Raw genomic sequence first — 26,229 nt, forward strand, 5'->3', positions numbered from 1 at the left:
CATGTGAATAAAATATCCTTGGAGATGAAATGCAAAACAGGCCAATTAGGAGATCCCCTATTTGTGCCAGTGCCTGCCTTTTTTCTCCTCTTCACTTTGATTAGGTTAATTTGACTGAGAAGAAAACTCAATCTAAGATTTTTTTTCTAAACATCCGCTGGGTTGTTGTGAACGCAGGTTTGTGGCGAAATAAAGTGGAAAGAGCCCAGAGAGGAATTTAATTAATTTGTTTTGAAAAAAAGGGTTCTATCGAGGTGCACATTGACTTTTCTGCATAATTGGCAGATGTGCACCATACCATTATTTTTTTCAAGAGCATTTGAAGAGCGATCCATCACACGGCACACCTAACTAGCCCATCAAACTGCAGCGCTGTGACTGGATCACACTCCAGCGAGCAGCTCACACAGAAATCCTGTGAAAGAGGTGGCATGTCTGACCTATCCCCTCCTCTTCATCATTACTCAGATCAATTGTCTGCAGAGGGCCTTTCATCAGGATCCTGCCTCACATTGATAGACTTGTAATGGAAGTGAAAATGAGCTCAGGGTAGCAGTCAGAGAGTATTACCATCCTCAAAGCCTTTTGGACACAGACACATAAACACAGACTCGCAGAAAGCTGAAATTTGGTAAGAACAGCGGATTCTGTTAGAAGTCTGCATAAATCTTCCTCCAGGTTTGATGGATGGATATACACTGCTTGTGTCCTTGCCCCTTAACTGCTGGATCAACTAATCAAGCTTGTGGTTGATGAACCACAAATTCGCCATCTATCTTTTCTCCCGCTTATCAGCCACAGCTGTCGTGTTCCCTCCTCTGAGACAGTAAAGGACCGTTGGGTGTACAACCTGACTGCTAGCAAGCAGGACAAGATAAGAGCCTAACTATTCACTTCCTAACAATGTTGTTATGGATCACCAACAGCTGGCTCATGATAACAAAACAGTCATTTAAAGCCTCACAATGTGCTTTCACACAGAGCGTAGCGGTCGCAATATGTTTGGACTGATTCCTTTAAAACCTGCCTGCAGTTTGAAAAGCATGTTATTGTTAGAAAATCATAAGTATGATAACAAATTAGAGAGATTGAGGTAAAAATAAACTTACTTTCACAATAAAATAAATTGCTCTAAAATGGTGCACAGAGGAGTGAGCTTGTTGTGGGAAGATGCATGCAGCATGGTGAAATGTATGTCCAAAGTTGATGTATACAAAAACATGTTTAGAGGTTATAGAAATATAAACTGCATCGATATTTTTTCTTGAGTTTTCTCTACTTCTAGGGACAATTGTGTTGTTTCCATAGAGGTACAGGACTTAATACTGCAGGGAAAATTGAGTCCACAGTGACTAAAAATGTGATAGAAGCAAAAAACGGCAAGACATGGATTGGTGTTCAGAGCGCTAATAAGAATATATAAAAATGTAACTTAAGTTTTTAGGTTTTCTTGTTGTAGACACAGATTAAGAAAAGTGCTTTGTTACTTTTCCGTTAAGAGTTATGTAAAATGAGTTTGATGAATATGAATCCAAAGTCGTGTAATCTGTACCATTTAAGTCCATGGTTTTATGGTACTTTAAATCTGAATGTTATTGAGACTGGCAATACAAACATTCAGTTTTGCACTTATTTTACACTTGCATGCTTGTTAGTGATCTTAAGCAGTGCTTTTAGGTACATTTTGTTAATTTGATAACTGCTAGCTGTTGGTTGTGGCCAAATATTTACCATAAAAGCATGACAGTAATGTCCATTTTTACAAGTGTATTTCCCAAAAACTAAGACAAAGTTTGCTAAATAAAATGAGACAGATGTGCAAAATGCATGAGTGAGTGAACACCCAAGAAGATACAAAGCATCTCATAACAAATTTTTTAAAGTCTCCTGTGTGTGTAGAGGCTCAAGAAAATCTGACTGTAAATCATGTCGAGGCACTTGCAATAAATAAACATTCCTAGAGATAAGCTACACGGATGCTGTCATCACTTCAGGATAGATAGGCCGCTATAAATGACTGTGTCACTGCAGAGTTTACCTAAAGTCAAGTGAAGCCCTGCTAGATGGAGGGCCACATGGTGTGAGAGGTCATGAGGTGGAACCCCACAGTGGACCGTCCTCCACACTGTTCATGATCTGAGCTTTTAACCCACATGAACCATCCCAAACCCCCCCGAGTCAGCTGGTCTGGCTGGTGGATAAACAGAGCACAGCGATGGGAGAGGATCTGCCTCAGAAAGCCCTGGAAGAATGCCAGTGATCAGTTGGAATTTGCTGGAGATAAAACAAGCCTTTTATTGACTGTGAAACATTAAAGGTAAGAGAATAAAATACATGCGGTTCCTGGCGGTGAAGAGAACGTGCACAACTACAAAGAAGGAGAAAGTAGGAAAAGAAATGTAAAACACTATGAGGAGCCTATAGTTTAAAGGTACAGATGGGTTAAATGTGTAAAGAACATTTTTAAGTATGATACTACTCATTATCTCCAAAGGAACAGTCTGGAAAACAAGAGTTGGAATCCAAATGTAAGTGACGAAGGCAAATAAATTTGAGTAAGAAAATTTCCAGCCAAGACATTGTAAAACACGCCAACTCATGCTCTGTCGGTCAGCTTTTATTAACCATAATCATTGAACCAACATGGGATCCATTCCTCTCAAAACCTTCACTCAACATTCCAGCTCGCCTCACTCCAGCTAAACCGCTTTAAAGACACGTATTTAAAATGTCTGAATCCTGCTAGAAAATGCCTTCTTCTCCTGCCGAAGCCAGATGACCCCAGTTTAGGGGTCAAAAAGGGTCTTCCTCCTTCAGTGCCGTAATCAGAGTACATTTATTTAGTCATCAGTGGCAATCAGACGTCTAATCTAATGGCACTGGAAAGACGCAGATCATCCTGTCCGACCGGAGGGTGCCTCAGGACGGGGATGAAATCTGAACGTCTGGTTGAGAGTAAGAGGAGAAGAGTGGTAAAGGTAGGCAGGAGGAAGACGAAGGCGAGCCTGAGAAAAAGAACATAAACAGATAATCAATGGAAAATCTCCCACTTTGCCAAATTCTCCGTGGTTACTGAAACCGGGGTTGAAAAAATGCAGAGAAAAGCAACAAAACTTCACGCTGTCTCTTCCAAAAACCGGGGCAGTTTGGCGTCTCGGAGCTCAACCCCTGCACCAACCTGACCCACTGACTCCAAGCGGTGAGATGTTTTTTCTCTAAATGTCTTCTCAGGGTCACACAGCCACATCAAGGTTACACATCATAATTCATCAACTTAAAGCACACACGAAACGAAATAACTCCAAATTCATCTTCATTAGTGCTCAGTACAAATTACAGTTGAATTCTGAAACGGCAAAACGGCTCACGCAGACCAAACAATAAGAACATAATGATAATGGAAAACCAAAGAAGACTAGAACCCTTAACATTTCAGAGGAGATATTTATTGAGTGAAACCACAGTAATGGTTTGAAAAATAAACGGACTGTTCCTGATTTCTGCTCTTTCGTTTCCCATATTTATTTGGACTGCGAGGGCCAACTAGACTGTGTGACCACTATGGCAAATTTGCTGTGACAAGATGCCGATTCAAGCTTGAAGGACTGGATTTTTGGTTGCAGGGCAGCATTTTGTGCTCTGTGCTTCTCATGGATTCTCAAGAACATCGAGTATAAATAAAAAAGAAAGGAGAGAAATAAAATGCAGCGTCTCTGGGGCGTGTTGTGACTCCATTTGTCCTGTACATGCAAGGATTCCCAGTCATTACTAGGCATTTGGGAGATCAGAGCCATCGTATCTCAGGGTTTATAGAGGCGGTAAGCTCCGACAGCCCGAGAAAAGAATGACACAGAGTCAGAGCAGAGGTCCAACGCTAAGCAGATAGACTGTCAGAGGGATGTCAGATGCTGGATGAAGAAAATTGCTCCAATTGCGTTTTTTTTTCTTTTTTCTTTCCCTTCCCTGAACCGCTTTTTTGAAAACAGCTCTCTGGTGTGTTATGTTACAGCTGACCACCACGTCTCAGTGACAGTATGCCATTTGTTGCTGTTTATACTGGCTAGTAACGAGCACGAGAGGAGCTCTGCAAAGCGTGGAGTAAAAAAGATGACTTGTGGTGTGAGATGACAACGAACAGCAGAATTCAGTCATCGATTTACGATAAACCACTTCTTTATGAATGAATGAGAGTTCTTTGTGTAAAACCATTAAATGGCAACGTAGAAACAATACATGACACAGTGAAATACGGCGCTTGCAGTGATGAGCGTTCAGACAATGATTCAGAGCTTTATAGTTTCATTGTTTAACTGCAACAAAGGCAGCGTTCACAGAGTGTAACATCATCATTACAATCATTACAGAATCATAAAAGTCAGTTAAGAATACGGAATTACTTTAATTTGTAGTTTTCAGCACCGACAGTAAATCAATGATGGCAACAGGGAAGGAGCTCCAGAAGGGAAATAACAGAAAGATATATTTTAATAATAAAAAAAGACAGAAACTGTGTGAGAGATCAAACAGAAAATTGAGGAAAAAAGTTTAGGGAGTATTCTGGACATCTTTATGGAGAGTTTCCACATGCCTCCATGCAGGCTTGAACTCACACAAGGGCGTAATAACTCAGTTCTATAGCACCGTGCCCACAAATTACCGATGGATTCCCAGATGTGCTGGCACAGAAATCCTTCACCTGTATGTTTCCTTCTAACTGGATGTTGAGACGCAGCACTTTAACTTCTTCTCACGTCCAATTAGAGTCACTGTTAAGTTAAATTTGCTTAATACCAACAATTCATATCTTGTATCTTGAAGAAATGCTGAGTTAACACAAAACCAAGCTTTGATCAAACAGAATAAAGGGATTTAATCAGCGCGACTTTCAAAACTACAATTTCTATTTGCAGATCTTGTTGTCAAGGAGGATTCTTTCCAGAATCTGCATTAATGTTTACAACTGGTAGATTGTCCCGTGTGGCTTTGCTTTACCGCTGCGATAATCACTTCAACGTGTCACAGTTTAGAAATTAGAACTGGGCGTGGGCCAGGATCCATTTAGGTCCACACGGTTGACTGAATGTTTAAGGACAAAGACTGCAACTCAGCAGCTAAACAAGAAAGAATGGGAAAACAATCCCAAAGCAGAAATGATGGGAAAACACAGCTGATGCCCAACAATCTGCATGTGCTTAATCAAAAACGGCACTGAAACTCGGTAAATTGCGAGAGAGCTCCGTCGCTGCTCGTGAATCACTTTGTTTAAACACAAGCTGTGATGGGATATAATCTGAGAGGGCAGCAGAGCTAAAGTGGCAGGGTGAGACTGAGAAATGACAGAAAGCAAAAGAGAAATGGGAACTAAGACGGGCTACGTGGAAAAGTCTTGGGGGGTGAAAAGATGGACCTATCTATTAAAGGAGATTTATTCTTCAAACTTCACAATATCTTCTTTATGTCCTTCTTAGAGCACAACAATAGTTTTCCAAACTGAGTTAAGTAGTTTAATGTTTATTTAAATGAACCATTACAACAACATCACACTGTGAGTTCCATCTTGTGTTACTTTTGTTTTAGCTGAATGACATTTACCTTCACATTAATATGGGATTGAGCTCTTGCAAACATGATCCTCGTGATGCAACTGTCATCAGTCGTGATGACGTTATATCCACTTGCCTCTAGTACATAGGATTCCTGAGACATAACAAGGGTTGTCATTTTACAACATTGAGCTTTTTAATTTTTTTGCAGGGATCGACCGATATGAGCCGATACTGATGTCATTTATTGGTAAACAGAAGACTGATAACTGATATTTGGAAGCAACATACATTAAATGTAACGTTTTAGCAGCATGTGATAGCAGAGAACCTGTCATTCATAACTAAGCTTCTTCATTAATAAAGGTGACTATGACTGAATATGTAAAATAGAAATAGGAGTGATTAAATTAGGACGCTCTTGACAGTTTGTCTCCTGCAGTTCTGTCTGCTGTCCTTTTCTATTTTCTTAATATTTCACTGTTGTATCAATTTTCTTGTCCACTAACGTCCATATCTTGAAGCATTATTTATTTTTGCTTTCCAGACTCTGTTTCAGGTTAATCTGTGGCTTAGCTGCTAGCCGTTAGCATTGTGTTAGCCACTGTCAGAGAAGCTAATTTCCTGGCTTCTGGCAGCGGCTTGTGTTTCTTCTTCAGTTTTTGCTGCTTGAGAGACATTTCTGAGCATTTCTGAGAAATAGCACATTTAATTTATTAGTAATCAGTCAATAAAAATACCGATCTGGATAATCAGAATGATGCCAAATATCGGCCACAACAATCAGCCGGGTCGATAATTGGTCTATCCCTACTTTATGGCCTCTTTTAGCAGAAGAATAGCTGTCACAGGTAACTGATGAGTCAAAAACAACAGCAGATGGGGCTGGTGATGCAAAACTTTCCGCACTGAATTACCTCTGGAACTAAAAATCCATTTTAATACATCTTGGCTACAATTACATCTTCTGTAATTACTACAGATAATGGAGATATTCTTAAGAAGCCCCAGAAATTTGATAGATGCATGTTCTTTCAATATAACTGAGCAGCGGCTCACACCAGATTGCCAACCTATTGACTGAAAACATGTGACCAAAGTACATCTCCAAGAGAACAAGTAATATTGAATAATATTTCAAATAATTCAGTGTATTTTCTAGTATTTTATTTATCTCTTGTTTGCAAATCTGATGATGATTTCAATCATATTTATGCAAAAATAGCATTCATGAACCTTCAAGCATCACTGCATCATGCTTTGATTGAATCTCTGCATTAAGGTTTAGCATAGAGACACGCTGCAACATAAACAGGACTTAAACCACAAGGTCATTTAAGGATACAGTGCATTCAAATGAGACCTAACTAATAAATCAGGATAAGGAGGCAGTGTGTGCCACTGCAGGTACCAAGAGAGGAACCTCCATGTTTATCCTGAATAAAACACTGATCTATGGCTCTATTCCTCGTCTGTGGAATCTACAGCAGCTGATGCTTTACAGGGAGCGACAGGCCATCTGACAGAAACACTTCACACAGACTCTGCCTCTTGAAAACATCTACAGCAGACACTCTCTGCCCCGTGGCTCCCCCATCCATTAACATCCCCCACACTCTCCTTTTTCCTCCATTTCTTTTGCACGGTTCTCCTCAGGTCCCTGTGCCCACAGTGATGACAGGTTCTTTCCTTTGTAGCAGCATGCACAGGGGGAATTTCTGATGGGACCTATTCAGATAATAGATTGAACCACTCCGCCTTCAGCTAAATTTGAATATTAGAGGACATGATGGGATGAAGCAGCAGAGAGAATTTTCAATAGTCTTTAATTTGCTTCCTTTCTTTTTGTTTGTGTGCAGTGGAAGGTTGCCCATTATACATGTGAATGATTTTTTCATGGCAGCTGTTTATAGTTTACTGGATATCTGATTATGCTTGTTTTGATTAGGATCCCTAAAAGCTGTATTTACTGTACTAAGAACACAAACAACCGACTTGAGAAAATTTCCCAAGAGCACTTTAAACCTGTCATGGGGCTTTGAGGCATTCCAGATTTCAGATTTTTTTTGCTGGGTTTACATGATGATGAGTCAAAAACCTCTGAAAACAAGGCATATTTTTGAACTGATTTTGAATTATATGGAAGCTTATATGTAAACAGCTTAATTTCTGGTGACCATTTAACAGTTTCAGTAGAGCAAATAAAATCTGGGAGGTTAAAAATAGAGGAAAATTGTGATGAGATGAAGAAATTACACAGCATGTCCACGCAAGGCCTTGCAAAATCTGACACTAGTCCTTTTATATTGGTAAAGTAGCTGGAAGTCTCCAGTAATGCAGTTCTGGCTGACTGATTTTACATGCCAGTTTATTTGCTGAGACCATAAAAAAAGGATCCATAAATAGCAGCTATGGTTAGAAAGTGAAACAAAGGCCCAAACTATATTTCATTTGTGTTGAAGTTCTAAACTACAGCTTGCAAAACTTTCAACTTTAAAATATCAATTGACCTTCGAGTGTGCTGGAAGAACATGGCCATTTCGGTTTAGGACTGCCCAAAGAAAGAAAACATCCCCTGAACGTCGCTGTTAATTAAAATGAGGCAGATTTCATTACTGGGAGCCTGTCATTAGCTGTAATACTTCCAGGTGAATCAATTATCTCTTGTGAAAGCTTAATGATTTGGAGAAAACAGACAAACCAGCAAATCTATACGCATCTCCATTAAGGCGACTGATGCGTGCATAAGAAGGATAGTGGAGGACATTGGCGCTGTGGGACATTCCTTTCCAGGACTGAGGTCTTACATAACCCGCCACTATCGATTCTCAGACACGCCGGCTATAAAAAGAACGAATCGTTTCCAGCCAGACGAGGGACAATGTGAAATACTTCAGGCCCTCGTGCAGTGTTTCATTTTTATACCAACACCAGGCTTTGTTTTAGGGATTTTTCATTCGTTTCCATCTTCTCACAGTAGGGCAAAGTCAGGGCCGCAGCGCTGGCTGTTGCTGGCAACATGCTTGTCAGGTTCACTTATGCCTGATGAACGGTATACTGAAGCAAGCCCAGCCCACGTCACTTTCCATCACTGTGGCTGCACTCGCTGCATTTCACCCCAAAGCGAAGACATTCCGGGGTTGAGGGACTCGTTCATTCAGCTGTGTGTGGAATGTCTGCACCGTTACAAGGCTACTGTGTGTGCTATTTTTCAGAGTTACCTACAGCTTTTAAAACAAACAGCTCAACATTTTGGGAAATATGCTTATCTGCTTTCTTGCTGGGAGTTCGATCTACACTGCTGTCATGTTCGCACAGCAAATCTGAAGCTTGCGAGTGGTTAATTTGGCAGAAATAGGAGCAAATCTGAAGAAATCTGATACTAAAACTAACCTATTTTCTATAGCATTGGGATGTTAGATTTATATCCACCATATCAGTCTATCAATAATATCCAACTATCTCTGGAAGTTATGCAATCTAAGCTGAGGGCTTCTACTGGCACCAGTTATCAACACTGGAAGAGCTGCTGGGTTCAAAACTAAACCTACAGACTAATGACTGCAGGGAGGGAAAGGAAGCAGGGAGGGCATGCAGAGAGTTTAGCAGATTTTAAAAGCTAAACCACAACTTAGTGCAGACGTATTCTTTAGGAAAAAGTGTTTTTTAACTGGTCTGATGGGTGTCTTTCTGATGTACAGAAAGGTCACTAGTGCATCCAAAGTTTCCACCAAATCTCTTAATAAAGGCTTTCCTCACAGTTCACATGCCAGAAGATGCCTAGAGCTTTGACTCCATGGTCAGCGCTACAGCAGGGTATGTTTATTCAATTATTATCTGAGCACTATTGTTTTCCTCTGGTTTCTCTTGCTTCTCTGGAGAAGCTCCCATAACTGCCAACACAGGCAGAAGAAGTCATTAGCTTTTACACTGCATGCACTGCATAATGTGTCAACATTTATAGTCCCAATGTACTGGAGAATATAAAGTTTGTCTAATCCCTTTAAGGATTCTGTAATCCCCAGAGACTGTTAGATTTTTTTTTTATCAGTGGACTGGAACTGGATCTCTGAAAGTGACAGACTCATCCATTCAGCTGTGTGTCTCCACCATTACAAAGCTACCGAGTGCGCTATTTTTCAGAGTTAACTACATCTTTCATAACAAACAGCTCAACATTTTGGGAAGTATGCTTATCTGCTTTCTTGCTGAGAGTTCGACCTACACTGCTGTCATGTTCGCACAGCAAATCTGAAGCTTGCGAGTGGTTAATTTAGCAGAAATAGGAGCAAACTTGAAGAAATCTGCTTCTAAAACTAACCTATTTTCTATAGCATTTGTTTAATCTGCACAGTTCTTGGTAACTTCCTTGATTCCCCTGCTTGTTGCCTGGCAACCTCACGTGGCAGCAAGACTTCCAGTTAGTTGTTCTCCCATTCCACACTTTGTACTGAGCTACGATGGGATGTTAGATTTATATCCACCATATCAGTCAATCAATAAATGTCCAACTTTTGCTGGAAGTTATGCAATCTAAGCATCTTTCTTTTACCTTTTTGTATTCCTGTGATTGTCTTTACATTATTCACGCCTCCGACCGCCCGTCTCTCAGTCCAGACCAGAAGCCTGGTGTGTATCCCCAGGTGAGAGGCAGGTGGGTGAGGGCAGGGGGCACTAGCTGAGCCCACCAGGCTCAATCTATCACGCGGTGACAGGAGCCATTAGAGCGTGGAGGAGCATCTGTGGAGCCCCAGGTAAGAATGCATAGGGTGGGCTGTGCTTCTCTTTACCCCGTCTAATGCACAGCAAGGGTATGTATGGATGTCATATCGTGTATGCAGCCTCTATACGTGCTGCATGTTTGCATATGTTTACAGCGACCTCACATCTGCCCTTCAAACCTCCTCCATCTCTGACATCCTGGAGTTCAGGCCCCGGTTGGCCCCACCAGCTCCGCAACACCTGAGCCCAGGTAAACCCTCCCTCTCCCTCCAGACACATTTCACACACACACGCCTTGAGCAGCGACCTTGCACTAATAGCAGAAGTGTGAACAGAAAACAAGAGGTGTGAAAAGATAAAGTGTGTAAGGTTCACATTCAGTAAGGGCCAGCTGGGTCTCGGCCCAGATTTGGAAATCATTTTCCAGCGGTTGTCACATGTTGGATGCAGACAAAAGCATGTCTTGAGTTTCTCTGAAGATATATTCGAGCACATGTGTTCTCAGGAGGTACTGAAGGATATACAGCACTGACATGACATCACCACAGATAGTTCCTCTTCATCCAGTTTACGCTTTAAAGCCTCAGATTTCACTATTGTGTCTTCAAAGGATTGTTCTTGTCATGGTCGTGTCAGGAGTGTCAGCCCCTCAGGGACCGCAGCTCAGACACTACCTGTACATTATCAGCGCTCTCCACAGAAACAAACTCACTAACATTCTCTGTCTCTGGCTAAGGAGTGCAGCATTATGTGGACATGATCATTCAAACAAAAGAACAATGGACTCTCACAAATAAACAACTATGAAGCAACACATGTGGGGAAAAGTAGGGAAGATGTTTACACAGTGTTATATGGCCAGAGTGGTCTTGTTTTTCCCATTGTTAGAGGCTGCGTTCAGGCCAATTTCACTGTCTTCAACTGTCTAGCCATTAATTGAATTGGTCAACAAACAAAGAAAGAGCACCAGGTCCTAAGAGCAAATGATTTATTGCATTATGCTATGGAATAAACATCGTCAGATCACATTAAAAAGCATTCCTTCCTTAGCTAAATTAGGGGATCTAATTATGATTCAGTATCTCTTATTGAAAATGAGCCTATTAACTGATGCTGTGCAGGAAACGGTCTCGTAAAAAGCACGTTTTTCCACATAAATTGTGGTTGCGCCACATACGCACCACTGCCAACCGCGTTACATTTGAAATGCTCAAATTAACTCATTGCCTCGGAGTAGCTCGATATGTAGCAACACATGGCCGTAAACGCTTTAATCAGGCACGTAGCAACTGCAGAATATCACCACTGTAAAGGTCAGCTTGAGTAAACAATTTAATGACAGGACTTTTTTTTTTCCACTTTTGAAGACAACACATGTCGTGGAAAGAACTAATTAGAACACAGTATAAGCTGAGGGCTTATACCGGCACCAGTTATCAACACTGGAAGAGCTGCTGGGTTCAAAACTAAACCTACACACTAATGACTGCAGGGAGGGAAAGGAAGGGAAGGGGGGAGTGCATGAAGAGAGTTAGGAGATTTTGGAGCGTAAAAAGCTAAACTGCAACTTAAAGCGGAGGTTTTCTTTAGTAAAAAGTGTTTTTTTGTAACAGTTTATTATATATACGCTCTGATGGGTGACTGTCTGTGTCTTTCTGATGTAGAGAAAGGTCACTAGTGCATCCAAAGTTTCTACCAAATCTCTTAATAAAGGCTTTCCTCACAGTTCACATGCCAGAAGATGCCTAGAGCTTTGACTCCATGGTCAGCGCTACAGCAGGGTATGTTTATTCAATTATTATCTGAGCACTATTGTTTTCCTCTGGTTTCTCTTGCTTCTCTGGAGAAGCTCCCATAACTGCCAACACAGGCAGAAGAAGTCATTAGCTTTTACACTGCATGCACTGCATAATGTGTCAACATTTATAGTCCCAATGTACTGGAGAATATAAAGTTTGTCTAATCCCTTTAAGGCAGGGGTGTCAAACATGCGGCCCGCGGCCCAGAACCAGCCCTGCAGAGTGTCCAATTTGCCTCGCGGGACGACTTTGTAAAATATAAAAATTACAAAGAAAACATCACCTGCAAACTGCAAATTTGAAAAATAGTTTCTAGACCATGAAAAGTTGTTTTGATCATAAAGTAAAATACTAGATTATTCATTGTTCTTTTGTCATTTCGTGTCTCATTTTTGTAATATTTTGTCTTGTTTTTGTTGTTTTTTGTCGTTTGTCTCATGTTTTTGTCGTTTTGCGTCTCCTTTTTGTCTCGCTTGTGTTTTTTGTCTTATTTTTGTCATTTTGTGTTTTGCTCTATTCGTTGTTTGTGCATCATCTTTGTTGTTTAGTGTTTTTTTTGTCTCGCTTGTGTTGTCTACTTTTTTGTCATTTTGTTTCTCGCTTTTGTCATTTTTTGTCTCGTTTGTGTCATTTATGTAATTTTTTTTGTCTTATTTTTGTTGTTCGTCCATTTTTTATCGCTTTGTAACTTTTTTGTCTAATTTTTTGTCTCTTTTTGGTTTTGTTTCATGTCGTTTGTCTCATTTTTTGTCCTTTTTTTCTCGCTCTTGTTGTTTTGTGTCTCATTTTTGTCAATTTGTGTTTTGCTTCATTCTGTGTTTTGAGCATCGTTTTTGTCGTTTGTCCATTTTTTTTGTCACTTTGTAACTTTTTGGTCAAAATTTTAGCCTTTTTTTGTTTTGTTTCATGTTGTTTGTCTTATTTTTTGTCATTTTGTTTCTGGTTTTTGTCAGGTTTTGTCTTGTTTTTGTTGTTTTTTGTCTTTTTTTGTCAGACTTTTGTCATTTTGATCATAAAGTAAAATACTTTATCATTCAGTTCCAGACACCTGTGATTATAATTTGCAGTTGTGGTCATTTATAGGTTATTATGTTGTGATTTAACTGGTCTGACCCACTTAGGATCAAATTGGGCTGAATGTGGAACCTGAACTAAGATGAGTTTGACACCGCTGCTTTAAGGATTTTGTATTACCCAGATACTGTTGGATTTTTTATCACTGAACTGGAAATGTATGCATGATGCACAAACAAGTCCATTCATGCATACAGTATTATAATACAACATGCTTTCATGTTTCTGCAATTATTTTTCTGATTTTGCAGAACTATTTATTTACTACGTGTATTTTTAGACCTGGCTAATTGCAGCATAAGATTCTCCTAATCCAAGATTGTTTATGCAAATTCCAACACATAAACAATCAGTCAGGATAATATGGGTGCATTACGTCTCGCCTCTGATTTACATGCAGAGTCTGCAGTTTAAAGTGGAGATGCCATGAGTTATGAGCCTAGACAGGATTACAGTCTGCCTACACTCCTCAGACTGCACACAGAAGCCGTAATGACACAATGAGAGATTTGCAGCAGATATAAAACTCTAATGTAATTGACTGTGTGCCACAATCAGATAAGCAGGCCCATTTCACCATTTCCAACGTTAAATGTCAAATGACTCCAGCTGAGTGGAGAGCTCGGCGATAAAACGGAGCGCCGGCCCATTACGGCCCGTCAGTCACGGAATAACCGGGCCTCTTTAGTCCGACTGAAGAACGGGTTTCATGCACTCAAACACGGAAAATCAGGGACAGAATGACAGTTACTTTCTCACGCTTTTATGCCTTGTTTCCCTCTTATCGCAGAACATTACAACGCTGTTTTGGGGGGAGTTTTCACCAGCTGATAGATCTCCAGCCTGAATTTAAGGTGGGGGACTGTATTTATTTTCACTGTGATCATTTTCAGCACTGTATACAATTTAATGCTCATACGGGTGGCTGAAGGCTCAACTCGCCCTGAGGAATAACTCCCCTTCGCCCACCATCACTCAAAGTGACTGCCTTGCTCCACAGAGACGCAGGGAGACAAATGTACATGCTGCAGCAGTGGACTGGCTGCCATTTGGGTAACAGATTGGGTCACAATACTCATGCATACATACTCATGATCACAGAGCGCCGTTTCATTACAGGCGGTCAAATCTTACAGAAAAGAAACCTCCCAAGTCAACGTGATTGAAGTGATGATGACAGTTCTCCTTCTGTGCGTGCTTTTATGTCGGCTGTGGTGCGACTAAATGACATGCTACGATAATGACAGTTGTCAACTAAAGCTGCATGTTGGGGAAAAAAAGAATAAAACCATGTATGGCAAACTCACGTCCAGAAAAATATGCTGTTTTACAGTCTTCTCTCAAAACAGTCAGTTGTTTTTTTAAAAGTGCCTGACAACCCACACAGTTCCTGATTTGTCTGCGCAACGCAAAGTAATCCACGGTAAGTGAGCCGTAGCCTCAGTTCTCCTCTGTGCTGCAAATAAATGAGTAAATAAAATGCAGATTGTTAGACTCTTTATCAACATGTTCGTTGAACGTATTAAACACCAGAAAACAGACCAAAAACCAAAGGGTGCCGAAAAAAAATAGCTTAAAAATGGTAGAAAGATACTGAAACATTCAAAAGTTGTAAAAACTGTTCCAATATATCTTTAGCTGATGTAAATACAGAGAAACTGTAAAATTTTATGGTTACACATTATAACAGAGCAAATAAGTATTTGTAAAAAAATGTTTTGATGGTGTTTTTTAAGTGTAAATGAATACATTTTCTCTGTGATTTTATTAGATATTTGTAATTTAACAAATATTCACCCTTATTCACTCCTTAATAAATGCCATTTTTCTTTCAAATAGCAACAAATATTTGTAAAATAATGACATTTTTAGCTGACTTAAATCAAATAAAAGGTGTAATTTTCCAATCACACATTGTGAACTGAACAGATTGTAAAGCCTTCAGGAAAATCTGCAATTTTTGGGACATAAATATATGATTAATTTTGACTTTTGACTGTTAAATAAAGACTGAACTTTAAGAGACCTTGCAATTCTTGCAAAACAGTGTCAAAAAGTTTCAACATTTTTCTAACTTTAGAAATCTAGCACATGTAAAGTATTAGAATAGAGGCTGATTGACTCTCATCTTGATTTTTGCAGAACTTTTTGAACTGAACAACCCAAAAATTGGAACAAATTTGAACAAAAAGAACCTGTCAGAGCACATCACACCCATTTTTTTTATCAGCTTTACATCAGCTCCCTCTCTCCTATAGAATCAATGTGAAAATTTTATGACTAGTTTCCATGATTTTGAATCATTTTGCTTTTGTAGATTTAGTTGCCTGCTTTAATTTATCCAATACTTCAGCAACAAATGTACCAATAGGCTTAATATTAGTCAAATCTGTTGAACAGCCTACTGATAAATATCCAGCATACATCTTGTAACTGTAAATTATTTTTTTAAAAAGCATTCAATTTTGTTATAATGTAGTTTCTTGTTGTCTTGCTTACTTTGTTGATCTATTTTAATTTTACCTATTTGTGAACTTTTCAAATGTTTACAGCGACTTTGAGCTGCAACTTACGTATAAAGTTACCATATAACTAAAGTTTATTATATTATTAGTAATTACTATAATCACCACTTAACATCAATAATGTGTTTTGCACAAAAAACTACAAACCATCAAAGAAAATCCTACTGTCAGCATCTGAAACTGTGTAATTCAGAAGCTGCACTGGACGTGGTGTGCAGTAGCAGAACACATCTTCCCCTGGAGATGTTTGCCAATTTAGTTAACCACGATGGCAAACCATGAAAGAAATATATAGGAGCTGCTCAGTGCCAGAATTGTAATGATCTTCCAGTCCATTTTTTTTCCCAGAGACAATTGGATCAGCAGGGTTTGTGGACTTTCAATCAAAAAGTTGAAAAACTGTCAGCTTTGAGGCATCGTCCCCCTCAGCCCTTTTGGCCCTGTTTCCTCTCTAGTCTAGCCATGCCTGACAAGCCATTAGAGGACTTGTCTGCCTGCGGCAATGGATGGGCCGTACTCTGGAGGACACGAGGAGTCAGATAAGGCTTAAATCATGAGAAGACAGCATGGAGAAGAAGCCAGCAGAGGCCCTCACTCTTCATTTCCACACTGTGCTGAGCACTGAAAGGGAGAGAACGGATTGGCTCCTCAATTAAATGATTTCCTCTCCCTGTTTGTGTCTCTGAATGTGCCTCTCTCAGGTTTTCCCTCCATCACTGCTGACCCCTAACCCTCCTTGCCACAGTACAGTTCTTAAAAGTGTTATCTTTTGCCAGATAGCCACCCTCTCATCGGTCGTCCTGGAGCCCTTTTGTCACGTTTGTGCACACGTCCTGTTGAATTTGTTATGATGAGTAGAGAGTCACGGATGTCACATTGACTAGACAGCAAACAGTAAATACTTCTGACAGAAGCTGTTTGGGAAAAGGGCTCCTTAATGGCCGGGTGCTTCAAAAGTGACATGAAAATATAAAGTGGCCATCGCTTTTTGTTATCTCAACTATTTCTTCAGAGAAATGTTTTCATTTTCTTCTCTTTTGTGTGTAATGTGAATGTCCAAGCAAATACACATCAGTTTTATCATGATACTGCTTGGATCATAAGAATTAATGTTTTAGCAAGAAAATCATCGTATTAACCCTCAAAACTCACTAGCAGTTTTAAAGATTAGTCATATTAGGAAAAAAAATAGTCAAAATGACACCATATATCAGAGGCAGAGACTGTAAAAACAGAAAGAATAATTAGATTTTGAATTTTCTGTTAAGGTTTCAGTGGGAAACTTAACCAAATCTAAACTTGTAATCATAATATGTCACCAAAACCACTTTATTCCACCTCTCATTTTTTAAAAAAATGCCAGAAACAAACCGTTTTCTTTAAACAGATTCTATAATAAACAAAAAATTCTGCGTTTCACATGACAACTGAAAAGCCATGAATGACACAGCTGAACCCAACGTTTACGTGACAAAAATTCAGGAACATTTTGGCTGAACTGCAGGCTGTGTTTACACCAAGCAGATAGGAGACAAGTACAGAAGCACTAGTAATAGTAAATAGTGAAATATGTATATAGTATTCAGAGACACTATATTTGTCCAGAAAAGAATTTGGGCACTTGGAAAAAAGTTGTAATGTGTTAAATAAATAATGATTTTTATTTGTTTGTTTGTTAGTTGGTTTGTTTTCATGGTTTATGCCACTATAACTTGTTTATACAACACAAAATACTTTTTAAGTTCTCTACTTCTGGCTGTGTCGTTTCCACAGATGTGCAAGAAGAAAGTTAGCCCACAGTGAGTAAAAATGCAAAAAACAAAAACAAAAAAAAACATGCAGAAACTACTCCAAGTTCAAAAGGTTAACAATATATTTTTTCATTACCATAACAATACTCAAACTTAAATCTAAGATTGCCCCTCAGTACATGAATTAATGAATACTCATTGAAATCTATGTATGTGAGTCATGCACAGACACAGAGAAAAAAGATTCTGTTTCCTTTCTCAGCATGTGTTGCATATAATGGAAAACACAACAATCTGACCTGGATGACACAGCTGTGCACACTGGGGAATGTTTTTCAAATTATATTGTGATGAAAAGCAAACAAATCACACACATATAGCACACACACACGCATACACACCTACGTATATCAGCTTTCCAAAACCTGCCAGATTCCTGAGTCGTGGAACAGATGCAGGAAATAAGATACATGTGAAAAAGCAGCACGACGGGACGAGAACCAACTGTTTACCTTGTATAGTAGCATGATGATCTGTCTCAATTTGAGCTTGTGGAAAACGCAGACATCGTACAGCGCTGATACGGCCAGGACGGTCACTCCCAGCTCCTTCCACAGCATGCTGCAGGCAGCGCAGCCCAGGCTAACGACGAACCAGGCCACGAGCCGCCACGACTCCGCCTGACCCCGCAGCCTGCAGTGACGTATATAGCACAGCAGGGACAGCAAGAAGAACAGGGCAGCGCCTTCATCGGCCCGCCCGACCACGCCGGCCACCGCCTCCGTGTGGATGGGGTGAGAGGCGAAGAGCAGGCCGGCTAGCAGGCTCCACAGCCCTCCTCCCAGCAGCAGGCGAGCCAGGCAGGTAAACAGGCCGGTCACAGCCCCGTGGAAGGCCACATTCACCAGGTGGTAACCCCAAGGCTCCAGCCCACCCACGGCATGGTTAAGGCGGAAGGAGAGGGTGCAGAGGGGTCGGTAGGACTTATGGCTGCCACTGTGTGTGAGTAAGGTGCCCCAGAAGTCATCGTAGAAGATGTTTGTCCAGGGGGTCTCTGGGAGCAGGTCCTGATTGGTCTTGATTGCACGGCTGTAAAGAGAACAGGAAAGGTTAGAAGGACTTCTACGTCCAGAAAAAACAAAAAAAAAAGAAAGGTAATGCATGTAGGCTGCTACAGATGGACAGATCCCATACATTTTTAATGCAGTGCTGGACATTCACATTTTTCTCGGTTCAATTAATGTCCCTCTGCTTCACTGCCTCCACTTCACCATCCTGCCACATTCAATACAAAGTGTTACATCTGAAAACATTGTTTACGACACACAGTCCATCTCCTGGCAGAGCACAGCAGATTCTCTGAGGAGGATGCACAGCTATTCTTTACCAGTGCAGACTAAGCAGAAAATATGGGTTGCAATGAAATGTAACTTTGCACTTGCTTACAGCTTTGCCCTGAGAGTGCGGTCATGTGGCATTCACAAAGAGAAAATCAGAGGGTGCCACCACAGCCACAGCTCTTAGAGCTGTGGACTTGGGGATTAAGCAAGAGCACCACACCCATAGCCGCAAATACAAGCACGCAGTAAAGAGGAATTACTGGCAAAATGCAGTTTGGAGAGAAGGTGGTCCACTGTGACAATGAACACAGCAGCTCAGAGTCTGTGCAAAGCTGGTAGATAAGCCCATGTTTAATAGTGATAAAAAACACCAAATATGTAATTTCAGTCTCTCTTGGTGAGCATGGACTCAAAATATGAGAACATCTCTGACTTGTTCTCTGTCAGGGATGAACCTCATGACCTAACCTCCTGCTGCTACATCAGCCACAAGCTGTGTGTCGGTGGCAGGGGAACGGTCAGCAGGGGTCAAGGAAGAAGGGAACGTTTCTCTCTACAGGAGTCCCTACATGGATGTTTTTTCTGTCTGTCCTGTCACCATACAAGGTGTCTGACAAAGAAAAAGGCCTCCGCTGGTTTTCTTTGAGATGCTGGTACTGATGATGTGCAACACAAGGCGCCTCCTCAGAGAGAAGGTGGTCGGAAAAGCAGAAACAAGGTGTTGTTTAATTGCAAGTGTGATAGATGAAACATGACAAGTGATAACAAGCCAAGTGCAGCAGGTTGTAATCTGTCCTCGTGGTAGTCACAATTAGTGCAGATAATTAGTTCAAAGGGAGAGGGGTGGAGAAAAGGTGGGAGGGAGCCTCCAACGGCACATGAAAAGAGGCATTTTAGTTTTTATCTGTGAATAAATGAAAATAAATGTGAGAAAAGTGAATATACTCAGAAAGTAATGAACTTTTCCTCGGTCAGTCCGAGGCTCTGAAGCGTAACACTTTACCTTGGCAGGAGCCCACTGAGTGGCTGCCACCTTTCAATACCAGAAGGCTCATGGGAAGCTTGGTGTGGTGCAGCAGGGGTTGCGGCATTCATCAAATCACAAATTGAAACCGTCCTCAATGAAAAGTTTGAGTAGAAATAGCTCCCCTTATGATGGATTTAAGGGAAATAAATACTACCAGGCCTCAGGATGCTGGAAAGGACATGCAAATAATCAGCGGGGATATAACAGAAATGCCTCGGATGTCGGTGCAAGAAATGATTGGGTTCCTCTACCTTCTGCAGCCAGACTGACGGAAGCTCGAACCCTCCAGCGGCGGGCTCAAGGAGTCGGAAGCCCAAACTCTCCACTTCATGACTCAGTTATGCCAGTTTATTTTCTCTGGCCCATTTGTCAAGTGAGATCTTCATTCCACCGCAAGATGCTCACATAAGAGGCATTATGGTTCAATTACATCTCAAAGCCATTTTGGAGACAAGTGCGCTCTTTTTCCATTGCACAGTGCGGTGGAGCCAGCGAGGCCAGATACATTATATATTGCCTCAAAACCACACCAGAGCTTTTCTGGCAGCGATGCACAGACAAAATCCAGTGCGAAGCAGACACAAAAGCCTGCTGCGCTTACAGCATTGCTTTGCACAAGGTTCACCTCTAAAATCGTCTCTTTTTTATATATATATTGCAGAGGCAGAGGAGCGCCTAGCACAGTGTGGTCCACAAGCAAGGATTCAAGGAATGCAGAGAAAAGGGGGAGCGTAACCTCTTCACCCACGATGCAAGGATAAATGAGATACCCCCGCAGCTGAATTAACACATTTGCATTATAGTCCAACCAGTCATGGACAATCTGAGGGCAAATCATTAATCCACTGCCGGTCCATCATCGTCATCATCAAACCTCTACCAGAGAGGAGGCCAGCTGGAGAGGAAGATTGGGTTTCTGCTGCTGGTTGGGCCCATTCCTCAGCAGTGCTGGCAGCAGGGAAGACCTCTCCGTGCACTGAGAGTCTTTTCCAGCCGGGAGCACATTCCTCCCACAACCGCCAGCCTGTACTCCGATTCCCAGAGGAACGAAGGGGATCATGTGGCCACTAACAAGAGAAGCCCCACAAAATCTTTTTCTACCTCCCATTACTCTTCACTCGATCATCTACCTCTGACTGCCATCCTCGATTCCTCTGCTACGTGTCTGGATCTCGTTCAGGCGCATCAATCTGTCGTTATTTGTTTGCTTGTCAGAAAGTCAGAAACTGCAGCTTTATCCTTGTGTTGGAAAGTCTTGGATTATTCAGGAACAGGGTTGTTTACGCATACAGCATGAAGGATAAGGCTACTGTGTGAGGTTTTAGAGAACACTATATGCATTTTACTGTACATACTGCAGCTAATTGAAATAATTGTGGTGAACTGAGAGGCTGATTGCAACACGTCTGAAACTCAATATGTCTAAAAATATGTGTAACACCAACAGAAAGACGTGTGATCGTGCACAACAGAGAACACAAAGGCAGCACGGTGTCTGTTCTACATATCAGTCTCCTCAAAGCTTCACAGAAACGATCATTTTTATTCCAACACCACGTCAGAAGGCAGAAACGGGACACTGAAAATAACCCATTTCATGTGCAGTGCAGTGACTCCTTACAGTTTTACAAAGGCATGATATTCTATGTTTGTGATCAAATGAAAATGCAGGAAATATCCTTACTGTGACCTCAGAGCTGTGTAATTTGTCAACCCAGAACAGAATCGTTTCAGGAGCATTTCCATGAAAAATGTCCCGCTGTTATCTTCTTATCTCCTTAGCTGAGAAATAATCATGTGAGAGCTAACCTCTTTACCCCTGAATAGCTCTACTCGTAATGTGAATGCAGCAGTAGGATGAAGAAAATAGCCAGATCCAATGACTGCATGATCCCATGTAAAGAGGCCATCTAAAATTGAAGATTGATTGGCTTTTCGGTGCAGAGACTAGCGGGAGCACACGGGAGATGGAGCTGGATATTAGAAAGGAGATTGAAAACCAAGGACATGTCATCAGGATTTTCCCACTTTGCATCTTCTCAATGAATTTGAGATGAAGTTATGAGGGGAACAGAGCTGTACGACCAGACTAGAAACCTTTTTCTAAAATCCTCCAAAGCCTGAAGGAAAACGACATGAAAATAGCCAAACCATCCTCACCGAAGAATGTGTGAGCTGGGCATCTGCCCAGAAATAAATCACACGAGAGTGAAGCACCAGGATTTGTTTTAAGTAACAGATGCTTTGCGCGGCTGTAAATATGGGACAAAACTGAAGGGCAATGGAGAAGTAAACAGGAAGTAGAGCAACACCCATGTCAACAATACGTGGAGAGCTTCAGGGAAAATATGAAACACTTGAACGGAAATATGAAATTTAACTAGCAGCGACCTTCTTTGTAAGGAGTTCCCATCGGATCCTTGTGGTTAAACCGGGCACTAAGAAGTGAAAAAATAACAATATTCACAGCGATTTAAAAGTTGGTGATAAATTACACACTTCACAAAGAGAAAGTGAGCCCTTTAAAATACAAAGCGTTTAAAGATTTCCAGTTGTGACAGCATGTGCAAAGAAAATCAAGTCTGCTGGGAGTTTGGAGAAAGTGATCGAAGGTCTGCCAACAATATGTCATCACCCAGATTGAATATCTGAAAGAAGCACAGTGGTATTTTTAGACTGCCCACAGAGACACCGGGGTAGCCCACTCACTGTTTCCGGAAAGCTCTTTGTCTAATGTTTCTTCCCATGAGCATGCTTGCAGCCATTAATGGGCATTCCTCCGCTGCTCGTAAGGTACCGAATATAGAAAAAAATTCTCTTTATATGGGCGAGAGTGCATGTTCATTTTGTTTTCTTTACCAAATAAGCTATTTAACCTTCATCTCTTAAATCTGTTTTATTAGACTGGAGATAAATAGTCGTATTTTGTCCCTTTAGGGGGCTATAATTAACATACTGAGTGGCATCAGTAAAGCCAACTCTCAAAATGCCCATTTAGTACATTAATTATGAATGGAAATGGTGATAGAGATGAAATGAACAAAGATGAGGGGAAATAATTTAGCAAAATTGAAAGGGAAGAAGATGACTGTTAGGGGGCAGTGTTACAGATAGCTTGCTGGGATCTGACAGTCAAACTGGACAAAATATAATCAAGCGTTAACATTTTTAGCTCAGCTGAGGAGGGAAGAAACATAAAGATGGGCACTATTCAACATGGAGAGAAGGAATAGCTTACTGTCACAGCTCCCCATTTCTTGATCTTCAGGCTAAAATGTTGTCAATAACTACGGTATCTAAGCGTCACCGAATGTTTCGATACATTTTGAATAAAAGAGGAGGGCGAAGCAGAAAAAGCCGTTGTGGGGCAGCTCCTGTAGCCGACACACCACAGAGGCTGCCGTAAAATCCCCATTGTGGAGAATGAATGGCTTCTTTCTTCCGTTTGACACACGTGATTAGCCAGCTTATAATAAAAGTCCTTGATAGTAAGAAAACAGCCTCGGGAAACACAGTGGAGCACGTTTTTAGAGCAAGAGAGCATTTTCTTGTCATGTAGTTTTAGTTATTTAAGCAGCAGAAATCCTCTGGTCTTTTTCATTCTAATTTATTGATCTGAAAATAACCCCTGTTCGCAGATGCACTCATCATTTTATACTAAACTGTTTCTTTCATCAAACAAAGAAAAAAATCTATGTGAAATTTTACAAAACTAGCCGGTTTCTTTTCACTTTTATCAGGAACAAATTCGGGGAAAAGTGTTGCACTATTATCTCCTGTTGTAGACACCTGACACCGCCTTCTATCACTGCAATTAATGAACGGAAGGAGACTGAGGATGGATGAGATGGTGGATGTGTGCAATCACAGTAAAGGTTAGGAACGAGGAAAATTAGGGTTCTTCTTTACTCCTAAAATGCAATTCAGTCAATCAATATTCTTTCACTGGATATCATTAGTCCGTGTCCTTTACTGTGTTGAATGAGTCAAGCTGTTGATTTACGTTTTCAGTGCCCCTACTTTTACACATTCTGCTTCTTTTACATATATTCTATTAGTTTCTTACTCTGTTTGTGAGAGTCTCTCCTTTCATACATGTCTTAGCATTACATGGATTTATTGGTCTAAGTCAGGGGTGTCCAACATGCAGGCCGCGGGCCAAAAGCGGTCCTCCAGAGGGTCCAATCCGGCCCTCAAAGTGTAAAAATTCCAGAGAAGACATTAACTGCAGATTGTAAATTAGTAAAACTATAAATTTAAAATAATTTCTAGATCATGACAAGTTTTTTTGATCATAAAGTAAAATACTAGATTGTTCATTGTTCTTTTGTCATTTTGTGTCTCATTTTGGTAATGTTTTGTCTTGTTTTTATTGTTTTTTTGTCTGACCGTTGTCGTTCGTGCCATGCTTTTGTCGTTTTGTGTTTTGTTTTATTCACTGTTTTGTGTGTCATTTTTGTTGTAATTGTGTTGTTTGTCTCATTCGTGTTGTCCATTTTTTGTTGTTTTTTTCTTATTTGTCATTTTTCATCTTGTCTGTGTCATCTGTGTAATTTTTGTCTTGTTTTTGTCCATTTTTTTTGTCGCTTTGTAACTTTTGTCAATTTTTTGTCTTTTTTGTTTGTCGCTTGTCTAATTTTTTGTCATTTTGTTTCTCACATTTGTCATTTTGTGTCTCATTTTTATAATATTTTGTCTTGTTTTTGCTGTTTTTTTTTTTTTTATCTGATTTGTCATTTTGATCATAAAGTAAAATACTATATAGTTCAGTTCCAGATACCTGTGACTAAATGTTTTCTGCTTTTGTAGACACTCTGTGATCTGGAAGTTGTAAATAATGGTGTAAATTGGTATAAATGCCAAAATTAAGGCATAATGTTGTTGAAACTGAATTTATTTTTCTTAAGAACTTTCAGGTTGTTCATAATGTTTTCTAAAAAGATAAGTTTCTTAAATGTGAACATTTTCAGAATGTACTTTTTGGTACTAAACCAAAGGAAACATTAGGAGTTGTGGTTATTTATAGGGTATTATTCTGTGGTTTTACTGGTCCCCTTCAGATCAAACTGGGCTGAATGTGGAACCTGAACTAAAATGAGTTTGACACCTCGGGTGTAAGCTTTGCAAAAAGTGTCAGAAAAATATGCCCACACAATCAAACAAAAATGCATGGGCTCATTTAAAAGGATCCAAGTCGTCTTCAGCGTGAAACATGCATCACTCTACCCGAATCACCCTGCAGCACTCCCCAACCCTCCCTCTATGCTCCCCCCCTAAGGAGCGTATTTGCATTGCTCCGCTGGCACAATCATACACCCTCACTCCATTTCATGGCACAGTAGACAAGCAAACACTGGGACACTGAGACACTGAGTCTGGAGCGGGGCCGGCTTGTCCAGCATTGCAGAGAGCTCGGTGAATACCCGTGCCTGCTGCCTAGCATCCATGATCAGCCCTTTGTGCTGCACGGGATGGGCACAGCAGGGTGTGACCTGAATGCTGATCACCAGAGCTAACCAGCCAGCCAGCCAGCAAACCAACCAACCGGTGAGCCACGCTTCTATCCGGCCAACCAGACTGGCAGAGCGTGAATCCTGGCAGCTCCGCCATCAAATCCCATGGTGTAAAGTTGCCAGGGGTATGTGTGAGCCTTCCTCAGTCCTCTGATATCCAGCGGGGGCCTTCAGGGTCACAGCCCTGTTTGATAAAACTACCTAGAAGTGTCGCTATTAATTTCCCCTCAGCAACTTTTGTTCAAGGAAACATTTCATTAGTAAAAAACTCCGTCTTTTACTTAACAATTGCTGAGAATGTCATGTTGTCGTTGCTCTTTAGAAGACAAAAAATCACCGTCCGAAGCCTGAGTGTTCTGAATAAATCACCTTAATGTCATATTTTCAGGCCAAGTGTAAAGTTGTGCGATGTTTATAGTTGATTCCAGGTGTAAGCACCAATTACAGGAGCTGGCCGTGCAGAGCAGAGCAGAGCAGAGTGATATAGACTCAGATTATTGTATCCAATAAATCTGTCAGCATGTTCACGACTGTGGCAAGACAGCAAAGAGCTGCTGGGTCAAACCCTGTAGGCCCCTCTCTCTCACACATCCCTCGCTTTCTCAGGCACTAACTCTTCTCTCTTTTGTGTCTTGCGTCTATAAAGAAAAGTGGAGCTTTGTGTCCATCACTGCATCTCCCTTCAGCCGACGGCCTCGCTGAGAAAGTGGCATTTAAGTGTAAGAACTCTTCCATACCTGGGGTTTAGATGGGTTTTTATAGGAGTCTGTTTACTGCTTGAAGGTGATATTTATACAGAGCCCCTGCAGTTAGGCCTAATGATGCAGAAACATCAGTTTGTTCAAAATAAAGAGTGAAAAAGCAGAAAACAAGTGAGAAAAAAAAGTCCACAGCCATGCTACTGCCTCTGCAAGGCAGGACTTGGCCAACACGGG

The 26,229-nt window shown here is 40.8% G+C and overlaps 1 protein-coding gene across 3 annotated transcripts in view; it reads right to left on the reverse strand.

Annotated features, from left to right (window-relative positions):
* The window catches only part of tmtc2b (transmembrane O-mannosyltransferase targeting cadherins 2b), a 100,665-nt gene that overhangs the window by 39,725 nt on the left and 34,711 nt on the right, over window positions 1-26,229 (reverse strand). For all 3 annotated transcript variants that reach the window (XR_002746653.3, XR_004848137.2, XM_023279503.3), the window contains exon 2: window positions 17,927-18,503. Coding sequence is in view for 1 of the 3 variants with exons in the window: in XM_023279503.3 (XP_023135271.1) it covers window positions 17,927-18,503 (577 nt within the window). In the remaining 2 variants the exon portion in view is untranslated. The remainder of the gene's footprint in view (window positions 1-17,926; window positions 18,504-26,229) is intronic.

Source organism: Amphiprion ocellaris, chromosome 3 (genome assembly GCF_022539595.1).
Source record: "Amphiprion ocellaris isolate individual 3 ecotype Okinawa chromosome 3, ASM2253959v1, whole genome shotgun sequence".
Taxonomy (NCBI): Eukaryota; Metazoa; Chordata; class Actinopteri; family Pomacentridae; genus Amphiprion; species Amphiprion ocellaris.